The following is a 12,705-nucleotide window of genomic DNA, read 5'->3' as shown; positions in this document are numbered from 1 at the left end:
CTATGGTACACAGTATATACCAGGCTATAGTACACAGTATATACCAGGCTATTACACACAGTATATACCAGGCTATAGTACACAGTATATACAAGGCTATAGTACACAGTATATACCAGGCTGTAGTACACAGTATATACCAGGCTATAGGACACAGTATATACCAGGCTACAGTACACAGTATATACCAGGCTATTACAGACAGCATATAACATCAGTGGTGGAAAAAGTACCCAGTTGTCATACTTGAGTAAAAGTAAAGATACCTTAATAGAAAATGACTTCAGTAAAAGTGAAAGTCACCCAGTAAAATAACACTTGAGTAAAAGTCTAAAAGTATTTGGTTTAAAGTATACTTAAAGATCCAAAGTAAAAGAATAAATCATTAAAAAATCCTTAATTTTAAAATGGCCAAAAGTGGCCAAAAGTTTTGAGAATTACACAAATATTTTATTTCCACAAAGTTTGCTGCTTCAGTGTCTTTAGATATTTTTGTCAGATGTTACTATGGAATACTGAAGTATAATTACAAGCATTTCATAAGTGTCAAAGGCTTTTATTTACAATTACATGAAGTTGATGCAAAGAGTAAATATTTGCAGTGTTGACCCTTCTTTTTCAAGACCTCTGCAATCCGCCCTGGCATGCTGTCAATTACCTTCTGGGCCACATCCTGACTGATGGCAGCCCTTTCTTGCATAATCAATGCTTGTAGTTTGTCAGAATTTGTGGGGTTTTGTTTGTCCACCCTCCTCTTGAGGATTAACCACAAGTTCTCAATGGGATTATGGTCTGGGGAGTTTCCTGGCCATGGACCCAAAATATCGATGTTTTGTTCCCCAAGCCACTTAGTTATCACTTTTGCCTTATGGCAAGGTGCTCCATCATGCTAGAAAAATGTCCCTGGATGGTTGGGAGAAATTGCTCTCGGAGGATGTGTTGGTACTATTCTTTATTCATGGCTGTGTTCTTTGGCAAAATTGTGAGTGAGCCCACTCCCTTGGCTGAGAAGCAACCCCACACATGAATGGTCTCAGGATGCTTTACTGTTGGCATGACACAGGACTGATGGTAGCGCTCACCTTGTCTTCTCTGGACAAGCTTTTTTCCGGATGCCCCAAACAATCGGAAAGGGGATTCAGAGAAAATGACTACCCCAGTCCTCAGCAGTCCAATCCCTGTACCTTTTGCAGAATACCAGTCTGTCCCTGATGTTTTTCCTGGAGAGAAGTGGCTTCTTTGCTGCCATTCTTGACACCAGGCCATCCTCCAAAAGTCTTTGCCTCACTGTGCGTGCAGATGCACACACACCTGCCTGCTGCCATTCCTGAGCAAGCTCTGTACTGGTGGTGCCCCGATCCCGCAGCTGAATCAACTTTAGGAGACGGTCCTGCCGCTTGCTGGACTTTCTTGGGCGCCCTGAAGCCTTCACAACAATTGAACCGCTCTCCTTGAAGTTCTTGATGATCTGATAAATGGTTGATTTAGGTGCAATCTTACTGGCAGCAATATCCTTGCCTGTGAAGCCCTTTTTGTGCAAAGCAATGATGACAGCACGTGTTTCCTTGCCAGTAACCATGGTTGACAGAGGAAGAACAATGATTCCAAGCACCACCCTCCTTTTGAAGCTTCCAGTCTGTTATTCGAACTCTATCAGCATGACAGAGTGATCTCCAGCCTTGTCCTCGAGAGAATCACTTAGATGATGTCAGCTGGTCCTTTTGTGGCAGGGCTGAAATGCAGTGGAAATGTTTTTTGGAGATTCAGTTCATTTGCATGGCAAAGAGGGACGTTGCAAATTAATTGCAATTCATCTGATCACTTTTCATAACATTCTGGAGTATATGCAAATTGCCATCATACAAATTGAGGCAGCAGACTTTGTGAAAATTAATATTTGTGTCATTCTCAAAACTTTTGGCTATGACTGTACACATGGTTAGCCGACAGTGCAGTAATATCTAACAAGTAATATAATAATTCCCCAACAACTACCTAATACACACAAATCTAAAGGGATGGAATAAGAATATGTACATATAAATCAATGGATGAGCGATGGCCCGAGTGGCATAGGCAAGATGCAATAGATGGTATAAGGTACAGTATATACAAATGAGATGAGTAATGTAAGGAATGTAAACATTATTAAAGTGGCATTGTTTAAAGTGACAAGTGATCCATTTATTAAAGTTGCCAAATATTTTAGTCTCTATGTTGGCAGCAGCCTCTCTGAGTTATTGATTGCTGTTTAGCAGTCTGATGGCCTTGAGATAGAAGCTGTTCTTCAATCTCTCGTTCCCAGCTTTGATGCACCTGTGCTGACTTCACCTTCTGCATGGTAGTGGTGTGTACAGGCAGTGGCTCGGGTGGTTGATTTTCTTGATGATCTTTTTGGCCTTCCTGTGACATCGGGTGCTGTAGGTGTCATGGAGGACAGGTAGTTTGCCCCCGGTGATGCGTTGTGCAGACTGCACCACCTTCTGGGGAGCCTTGAGGTTGAGGGCGGTGCAGTTGCAATACCAGGCAGTGATACAGCCCGACGATGCTCTCAATTGTGCACCTGTAAAAGTTTGTCAGGGTTTTAGGTGACAAGCCAAATTTCTTCAGCCTCCTGAGATTGAAGATGCGCTGTTGCGCCTTCTTCACCACACTGTCTGTGTGGGTGGACCATTTCAGTTTGTCTGTGATGTGTATGCCCAGGAAGTTAAAACTTTCCACCTTCTCCACTGTTGACCCTTCGATGTGGATAGGGGGCTGCTCCTTCTGCTGTTTCCTGAAGTCCACGATCATCTCCTTTGTTTTGTTGACGTTGAGTGAGAGGTTGTTTTCCTGACACCCCACTCCGAGTGCCCTCACCTCCTCCCTGTACGCCGTCTCATTGTTGTTGGTAATCAAGCCTACCACTGTAGTGTTGTCTGCAAACTTGATGATTGAGTTGGAGGTGTGCATGCCACACAGTCATGGGTGAACAGGGAGTACAGAAGGGGGCTGAGCAAGCACCCTTGTGGGGCCCCAGTGTTGAGGGTCAGCAAAGTGGAGATGTTGTTTCCTACCTTCACCACCTCGGGGCGGCCCGTCAGAAAGTCCCGGACCCAATTGCACAGGGCGAGGTTGAGACCCAGGGCCTCAAGCTTAGTGATGAGCTTGGAGGGTACTATGGTGTTGAATGCTGAGCTGTAGTCAATGAACAGCATTCTTACATAGGTATTCCTCTTGTCCAGATGCAATAGGGCAGTGTGCAGTGTGATGACGATTGCAAACTAGACAACACATTTGTCTTGTTTTTGAAATGTACGGATAGCCAGGGGGCACACTCCAGTATTCAGACATAATGTACGGATAGCCAGGGGGCACACTCCAGTATTCAGACATAATGTACGGATAAGCCAGGGCACACTCCAGTATTCAGACATAATGTACGGATAGCCAGGGGGCACACTCCAGTATTCAGACATAATGTACGGATAGCCAGGGGGCACACTCCAGTATTCAGTTTACAAACAAAGCATGTGTGTTTAGTGAGTCCTCCAGATCAGAGGCAGTATGGATGACCAGGGATGTTCTCTGTTTAGTGAGTCCTCCAGATCAGAGGCAGTATGGATGACCAGGGATGTTCTCTGTTTAGTGAGTCCTCCAGATCAGAGGCAGTAGGGATGACCAGGGATGTTCTGTTGATAAGTGTGTGAACTGGACTATTTTCCTGTCTTGCTAAGCATTCAGTAGTAGTCTATGGGGGTCTACCAGTAGCAGTCTTGAGTCTCTGCCAGTAACAATCTATGGTGGTCTGCCAGTAACAGTCTATGGTGGAGTACTTTTGGGTGTCAAGGAAAATGTATGGAGTAAAAAGTACAATATTTTCTTTAGGAATGTAGTGAAGTAAAAGTAGTCCAAAATATAAATAGTGAAGGACAGATACCCCCCCAAAACTACTTAAGTAGTACTTTAAAGTATTTTTGCTTCAGTACTTTACACCACTGTGTATCAGGCTATTGCACACAGCGCATTAAAGGCTGGTACATTATCAATTTAAATGTGTCCCCAGTGGGAGTGACCTTACTGAGTAAAGTATCTGCCTTTAGTTAAAGGTCCAATTCAGCTGTTTTTATCTCAATATCAAATCATTTCTTGGTAAGAAGTGGATACCTTACTGTGATTGTTTTCAATTGAAATGGTCAAAAAGGAACAAAAATAACTTCTTAGCAAAGAACAATTTCACAAGCAATAATTTTTCTAGGGCTGTCTGGTGGTGGTCTGGGTGAGGAGCCTAATGGGAGGAGCCTAATGGGAGGAGCCTAATGGGAGGAGCCGAATGGGAGGAGCCGAATGGGAGGCGCCTAATGGGAGGCGCCTAATGAGAGGAGCCTAATGGGAGGGGCCTAATGGGAGGGGCCTAATGAGAGGAGCCTAATGGGAGGAGCCTAATGGGAGGGATATGTAACCTGAAAACAAGAGAGGTTTGAAACTCTCTTTGTCTATTAACTTATACCTTAATCTGTTGTGGACATACACCGTCAACATAATGGTACCGTAGATATGTCATGATATAACGAACAGCATTAGTTCCGGTGCTTTGGACCAATCAGAATTTCGGGAAGGGGAGGGCACATTTGGCCCATAGACTTGCCTTTAACTTGCAAAAAGGTGGAGCTCTTTGATCTGGGTCCGATACTCAATCTATCTCTTCTCTTAACACGTATGGGCCCAGAACTTAATCAAACTTAATAACACTTAATCGTACTGGGTTAACTGAGATTATGCAATTCAAAACTTCATCCCACCAAAACAGTCTTAACAAAACAMCTCTTACACTAAAAAGGGCATTCACAATTTCACAGTATAATTCCAACCTCATAGTGTGAAAATATATATAAAACACAGGAAAATCATGTTTTTGGACTGCACTAGGCCTTTAAATGTAGAGAATCCCAGTACTGCGAGGCATGGATCTGTTGTTGTGGTATGCTATCATACGGGGGAGGGGGGGGGGGGGGTAGTGTGCTGTGGGAGATGATTGGTTGGACGATTAAGCCAATGCCTATGCGTCGTGAGTTTTCTCCCTGTCTTTCTGTATCGGCTAACGAAGGCCAAGTTTGGCACGGTTGGTCAACAAGAAGAGTCTGGAAATGGGATTCATTCACTCCTGACAAATGTTTGGCAGTTTGGCAGAGGCCAATTTAAATGAGTGACTGCTGTTGGAGTTGGCGCCTTATTGTAGATGTGCCTGACACCTAACACATAGATACCAGCACTGGTGAGAAACGTTTCATATAAGTCACCTCCTAGTAGGTGGTCTTCCGCTCTGACGCTCTAAATGAGGAGAGAGATCACTACTTTAACGCTGTTGTCATCGTGTAACAGCTCAGGTAGCCTTTGCTTAAGTAGGGATAATAGCTTAACCTTACGTTCTGTTATATCAACACCCAGGCTGACAGCTGACAAGAGGATAGGCCATATTTCACCACTGTGGACATATTTACTTTAACATTTGAGTAATTTAGCAGACACTTATCCAGTGGGACTTAACAGTCAACTAAGTTTACTATGGGAAAACGACCACATGTCGTTGTCATTTCAAGTATAGCCTTCTTTGATTGTCAGACAGATAGTGATCAGAAGAATGTGTTCTCATAACAGTAGGGGCCTCTCTGAGATGGTTCGGCCGTCCCTCCGGTTTCACCATCTCCGATATAGTGTTGAAATGTTGGCCCTTGTTTTAGAATCGGGGCCAATTCTGTTGCTGGTGGTGTTCTGCCGTTCCTTATCTAATTCAGTTATACAGTTTTAGTACGACGGAGACAGAGTTCACCTCTTCTCTACCTAATTCTGGTTAAATGTTGTTTACTCCTGTGTTAGGGACGTTTGATTTGTTATCTAAAAGAACAATGAGTATGACTTTCTAAAAGTCTAAATGGGTGAAGTGTAACTCTGCTTCCCTCCCCTGTCACACAGCCCCCACAGATTCTTACCAACAATCCTTTGCTGGTGGACGGAGGGGAGACGGCGGTCATCTCCAAGGCCGTGCTTCAGATCGACGACCCAGACAACCCTCAGGTCTGTGTGTGTGTGTGTGTGTGTGTGTGTGTGTGTGTGTGTGTGTGTGTGTGTGTGTGTGTGTGTGTGTGGTCTAAACATCCCCCTGTGTGTGCCTCTTCCTCGCAGGACGTCCTCGTCATGGTTCTGGACCCGCCCCAACATGGCCGCCTGACCCGTCTCCACGGCGACCTGGCGCTGAGCCAGTTCAAGATGGAGGAGTTGTCACGGGAACAGGTGCAGTATGTCCATGATGGGTCGCCGGGGCAACGGGACAGGATGCTGCTACAGGTCAACGATGGAAACAGCTACCAGAACATTCTAATGCAGATCACCATTACTCAGAAGGTAGGAGGGAGGGAGGGAGGGAGGAGGGAGGGAGGGAGGGAGGGAGGGAGGGAGGGAGGGAGGGAGGGAGGGAGGGAGGGGGGAGGGAGGGAGGGAGGGAGGGAGAAAGAGAGAGAAAGGAAGGAATGTTTTTTGCATGACTGTCAGGTCATATCATGGTTGTAAAATGTTGTTTCGCGTGAGTGAATGCAAATACTTTATTTCATAAACAAAGTTATGTAACACCCAATGCCTCTTTGTGAAAAAGTAATTGCCCTCTTACACTCAATAACGGGTTGTTCCACCTTTAGCTGCAATGACTGCAACCAAACACTTCCTGTAGTTGTTGATCAGTCGCTCACTCTTCCATGCAGAACTGCTGGAACCGAGCAACATTTATGGGGTTTCAAGCATGACCTGCCCATTTCAAATCCTACCACAACATCTCTACTGGGATTAGGTCTGGACTTTGACTAGGTCATTCCAAAACTTCAAATGTGTTGCTTTTTAGACATTTTCATGTAGACTTGATTGTGTGTTTTGGATCATTGTCTTGCTGCATGACCCAACTCAGGTTCAGCTCACAGACTGGTGGTCTGACATTCTCCATGTAGAATTCTCTGAAACAGATTAGAATTCATGGTTTCGTTCTATTAAGGCGACTTGTCCAGGTCCTTAGGCAGCAAAGCATTCACAAACCATCTCCAAATATTCCAAACATAATCTGGAGTAGTTGTGGGATGTGATAAATCCCAAATGAACACAACAACTCACATAAAAAAAAAAAACATTTAAAAAAAAATCAATGAAACTGATACAACCGATGAGACCGTTTAGATTAAAATGTTGATCAACTATCAGGCTATTTCTTCACATTAGAAGCGCAGCGATGCGCACACGGCAGTAGGCTATAGGCGCGAATGTTCCCAAATGCAATCAATTAGAGGGGAAAAACACTGTTCTCAAAAGTGACCACAAATGTGACTATAATGCTTTATTCTAAAAGGTGCATTTTTAATGTGAAAATGATCTTCCCCCAAAACAGGAAACTCACTCACCGCCTATGTATTCCAGCTAGACTCTACATCGGTTGGTAAAGCGAATTAATGTGCTTCATTTTAAGAAGTTATTTGGCCATTTTTCTTTTTTTTGTGATACAAAACCCGAGCAAAACGTATAGGTGTACGGTCTAGGCTATATGAAGTGTGCGACTATGATTTGAAAAAGTCGCAGAACACAACAACACAACAACAAAAAGGCATGAGCTGTTTCTTTTGCCTTCCTGCATCATTCAGTGATTGGCCAATATTGTCACCCATCAGACTATTCTCCAATGAATGTTGTCGTTACATATTCTAAATAATATACAGTATTTTATACAATGTAGAATAATAGTGAAGGAATCCAAATGATGAAATAACACATATGGAATCATGTAGTAACCAAAAAAAGTGTTTATATTTTAGTTGAGAAATATTTTATATTTGCGATTCTTCAAAGTAGCCTTGATGACAGCTTTGCACACTCTTGGTATAAAATAGTAATTATATAGTTAAAAATAAAGAAAACCCCTTGAATGAGTAGGTGTGTGCAAACTTTTGACTGGCACTGTATGTGTGAAATTCGTTTTGATTTAGAGTAGACCATTATAAGGGGCTTGGAAATAAAATACATGTCATCTATGCACTTAAAAATAGCGAATGGAAGACGATTTTCCAGTGGTTCATTTCCATGCCAGTCAGGTAACCTAAACTCCTGTTGTAAAGAGAAGTAATGTGCTTAATATTAGGAACGTTGAGAAATAAATATAGTAGGCCTATAGGAGTATGTTCACCTAGACACACACACACACACACACACACACACACACACACACACACACACAACACCTTTCATTTTCCTTCTCCTCTTCCTCTTCTCTTCCTCTTCTCTCTCCATTCCTCTCCTCCTCTCACCTCTCCTCTCTCCTCTCTTCTTTCTCCTTCTCCTTCCTCCTCTTCTCTCCTCCTCTTCCCTCTCCTGCCTCTCCTCTTCTTCATCTCTTCCTCTCCTCCTCTCCTCCTCCTTGCCTCTCCTCATCTTCTCCTCTTCCTCATTTTTCCTCCTCCTCTCCTCTCCTCTCATCCTCCTCCTCTCCTCCCTCTCTCTCTCTCTCTCCTTCTCTTGCTCTCCTCTCCTCTCCTCTCTACTCTCCCTCCTCTCCTCCTCTTCCTCCTCCTCATCCCTCCTCCTCCTCCTCCTCTCCTCCTCCTCTCTCCTCCTCATTCCTCTTCTCCTCTCCTCTCTCCTCTTCTTCTCTCCTCCTCTCCTGCCTCTCTCCTCCTTCTCTCTCCTTCCCTCTTCTCCTCTCTCTCCTCTTCCTTCTCGCTCTCTTCTCCTCTCCTCTCCTCTCCTCTCCTCTCCTCTTCCCTTCTTCTCTGCTTCTCTTATTTTCTTCTCCTTCACTCTGTAAATCAATATCACTCCTTCCATGCCTTTCTCCCTCACATACATCACATATTCACCGGTTGTAAAACCTGATTCTGCTCTCTGTCAAGCAGTGTACTGGTATATGACTGAAGACAGACACTAGATATAATGCTAAGAGAACGTCCTTGACTTAAGTTGAAGATTTATAATGCACTTTTTTTTTAAAGTGTCTATTCAAACACTATTTCTCTCCTCGCTCCCTTCCCTGCATCTGCTGATGTGATAGAACTAGACAGCTGTAAGCATAGCGTCCTCCATGTCTTTTTTTTTTTTTTAGATCTGTGTAGACAAAGAAGAGGTTTACCAAGTGAACCACTGTAGACTTTTTGAGATGCACCCCGTGCAGCAGCAGACTCAGAGTACAGTTGGTCGATCTCTCTCAGGTTTTTTAGACATGCGAAATACTGCCATCATCAAAAGCGCTCTCCAACTGTTCCCCACCCGACCCAGTCGGCATCGGTGCCAAGCCTTGTCAAGCCTTGTCCTAGCCGGGGTACAAAGGAGCTCCTGAGAGACGGATCATGGAGAGAGCTGGAGAGTAATTAGTCTTTAATGAGACGGTGATGGATGACTTTCCCCCTCAGAGGGCTAAGCACGCTGGGTTCATCCCAAATGGCACCCTATCCTCGACTGTGGGCCCCGGTCAAAAGTAGTGAGTGTACAAAACATTAGCAACACCTTCCTAATATTGAGTTGCCCTCAGAACAGCCTCAATTTGTCAGGACATGGACTCTACAAGGTGTGGAAATTGTTCTACAGGAATGCTGGCCCATGTTGACTCCAAAGCTTCCAACAGTTGTGTCAAGTTGGCTGGATGTTCTTTAGGTGGCGGACCGTTCTTGATACACACGGGAAACTGTTGAGTGTGAAAAACCCAGCAGCGTTGTGGTTCTTGACACACTCAAACCGGTGTGCCTGGCACCTACTACCAAGGCACTTAAGTATGTTGTCTTGTCCATTCACCCTCTGAATGGCACACATACACAATCCATGTCTCAATTGTCTCAAGACTTAAAAATCCTTCTTTAACCTGTCTCCTCACCTTTACTGATTGAAGTATATTTAACATGTGACATCAAATAAGGGATCAGTTTTGTTTTTGGTTTAGTACACTCAGTGTATAGGGAATAGGGTGCCATTTGGTATGCAGACTGAGTTCTCTCTTTGGTCAGCGTAGCTCTCTGTCTGTCTCTCTGTCTGTCTCTCTGTTGCTGCTCAGTGGAACAGCAGCTCTCTGTCTGTCTCTCTGTCTGTCTCTCTGTTGCTGCTCAGAGGAACAGCTGCTCTCTGTCTGTCTCTCTGTTGCTGCTCAGCCAGTAGAACTCGCAGCTCTCTGCTGTCTCTCTGTTGTGCTCAGGGAACAGCTGCTCTCTGTCTGTCTCTCTGTGCTTTGCTCAGTGGACAGCAGCTCTCTGTCTGTCTCTCTGTTTGCCTCCTCGGTGGAGACCAGCTAGCTCTCTGTCTGTCTTCTGTTGCTGCTCAGGAACAGCAGTTCTCTCTCGTCTCTCTCCTGTTGCTGCTCGAGGAAAGCACTGCTCTCTGTCTGTCTCTCTTGTTGCTGCTCAGTGTGAACAGCAGCTCTCTGTCTGTTCTCTCTTGCTGCTTCAGTGGAACAGCAGCTCTCGTGTCTGGTCTCTCTGTTGCTGCTCAGGGAACAGCAGCGTCTCTGTCTTTCTCTCTGTCCTCCTGTCTGTCCTCCTGTGTGCTGCTCAGTGGAACAGCGGCCTCTCTGTCTGTCTCTCTGTTGCTGCTCAGAGGAACAGCAGCTCTCTGTCTGTCTCTCTGTTGCTGCTCAGAGGAACAGAGCTCTCTGTCTGTCTCTGTTGCTGCTCAGTGGAAACAGCAGCTCTCTGTCGTGTCTCTGTTGCTGCTCAGAGGAACAGTCTCTCTGTCTGTCTCTGTGCTGCTCAGTGGAACAGCGCTCTCTGTCTGTCTCTCTGTTGCTGCTCAGGGAACAGCTGCTCTCTGTCTGATCTCTCTGTTGCTGCTCAGAGGAACAGCAGCTCTCTGTCTGTCTCTGTTGCTGCTCAGTGGAACAGCAGCTCTCTGTCTGTCTCTGTGTGCTGCTCAGAGGAACAGCTAGCTCTCTGTCTGTCTCTGTTGCTGTCAGAGGAACAGCTGCTCTCTGTCTGTCTCTCTGTTGCTGCTCAGTGGAACAGGCAGCTCTCTGTCTGTCTCTCTGTTGCTGCTCAGAGGAACAGCTAGCTCTCTGTCTGTCTCTGCTTGCTGCTCAGTGGAACAGCAGCTCTCTGTCTGTCTCTCTGTTGCTGCTCAGAGGAAAGCAGCTCTTGTCTGTCTCCCGTCTTCTCTCTGTCTGTCTCTCTGTTGCTGCTCAGTGGAACAGCAGCTCTCTGTCTGTCTCTCTGTGGCTGCTCAGAGGAACAGCAGCTCTCTGTCTGTCTCTCTGTTGCTGCTCAGAGGAACAGCAGCTTCTTCTGTCTGTCTCTGTTGCTGCTCAGTGGAACAGCAGCTCTCTGTCTGTTCTCTCTGGTTGCTGCTCAGTGGAACAGCAGCTCTCTGTCTGTCTCTGTTGCTGCTCAGAGGAACAGCTGCTCTCTGTCTCGTTCCTGTTGCTGCTCAGTGACGCTGCTCTCTGTCTGTCTCTCTGTTTGTCTGCGCAGAGGAACAGCATGCTCTCTGTCTGTCTCTCTGTCTGTCCTCTTTTGCTGCTTCAGTGGAACAGCAGCTCTCTGTCTGTGTCTTCTCTCTGTCTGTCTCCCTGCTGTCTGTCTCTCTCTCTGTCTGTCTGTCTCTCCTGTCTGTCTCTCTGTTGCTGCTCAGTGGAACAGCAGCTCTCTGTCTGTCTCTCTGTTGCTGCTCAGTGGAACAGCAGCTCTCTGTCTGTGTCTGTCTCTCTGTCTGTCTCTCTGTCTGTCTGTCTCTCTCTCTGTCTGTCTCTCTGTCTGTCTCTGTTGCTGCTGACAGCTGACTCTGGGCTTTTCATACTGCTGCTCTGCTGTTGTGATTCACACAGCTGGCCTGAGAACACCTGAGCTGGGTTATTAACTCAATTAAGAGAAAAATGCACACCTGAATTGGTGAGGACGGTGCATGTTGGTTGGCAGGATGAGACAACTTCCTGCTCTGATACAATAATGAATCAGAAGTCCCCCTGGGTTGGGCATCAGGCTGAATAACTGATTTGAGTTACAGTACTTTCAAACAGTATCTGCCATTGAAAAGAAATAATAATTGTTAGATATCTTGTGTTTTTACAGCTTAACCAGGCTCCTCATGTTCTGTCGGTGCCCGTCACGTGGGTGAGAGAGGGAGGCATGGTACAACTGGGGAAGAGGTATCTGAGGACAGAGTATCATGGTGCCAGTGATGACCAGATCATTTACACCATAGTGAGCTCCAATGGAAGCCCCAAATACGGTACGATACATGGCCCCCAAACATGCTCCGGTTTCTGCTTACTCACACTGTTAAGTTGGTAATGATGCTAGTTTGTCTTTCTGCCTCTCCCTTACCCCACACCTCTCTCAAACACCTAATTATCTAATTAACCTCTCTTTCTCTCTTCCTGATTTACTCTCCCCTCTCCCTTACCTTCTCTCTCTCTTTCTCCCTTCCTGATTTACTCTCCCCTCTCCCTTACCTTCTATTTCTCTCTCCCCCTTCCTGATTCTCTCTCCCCTCTCCCTTAACCTCTCTTTCTCCCTTCCTTTTCTGATGAACCCCTCCCTCCCCTTACCTTCTTTTCTTTCTCCCTTCCTGATTCTCTCTCTCCCTCTCCCTCTTTAACCCTCTTTTCCTCTCTCTCTTTCCCCCTTTCCTGATTCTCTCTCTCCCTCTCCTCGTTTCTTACTCTCCTCGTTCCGCCGCCTTGTTCCTGTTTACCTCTCCTCTCCTGTATTTACCTTCTGTTCTCTC

At 45.6% G+C, this 12,705-nt stretch overlaps 1 protein-coding gene across 1 annotated transcript in view; it reads left to right on the top strand.

Annotated features, from left to right (window-relative positions):
• The window catches only part of LOC112074109 (extracellular matrix organizing protein FRAS1-like), a gene marked incomplete at its 3' end in the record, with an annotated part of 36,550 nt that overhangs the window by 4,483 nt on the left and 19,362 nt on the right, over positions 1 to 12,705 (top strand). The window contains exons 4-6 of the mRNA XM_024141330.2: positions 5,953 to 6,054; positions 6,163 to 6,381; positions 12,048 to 12,207. Coding sequence (XP_023997098.2) covers positions 5,953 to 6,054; positions 6,163 to 6,381; positions 12,048 to 12,207 — 481 coding nt within the window. The remainder of the gene's footprint in view (positions 1 to 5,952; positions 6,055 to 6,162; positions 6,382 to 12,047; positions 12,208 to 12,705) is intronic.

Source organism: Salvelinus sp. IW2-2015, unplaced genomic scaffold (genome assembly GCF_002910315.2).
Source record: "Salvelinus sp. IW2-2015 unplaced genomic scaffold, ASM291031v2 Un_scaffold2500, whole genome shotgun sequence".
NCBI lineage: Eukaryota > Metazoa > Chordata > Actinopteri > Salmoniformes > Salmonidae > Salvelinus > Salvelinus sp. IW2-2015.
Note: the sequence above shows the minus strand (reverse complement) of the source record. Positions and strands in the feature narration are given on the sequence as shown.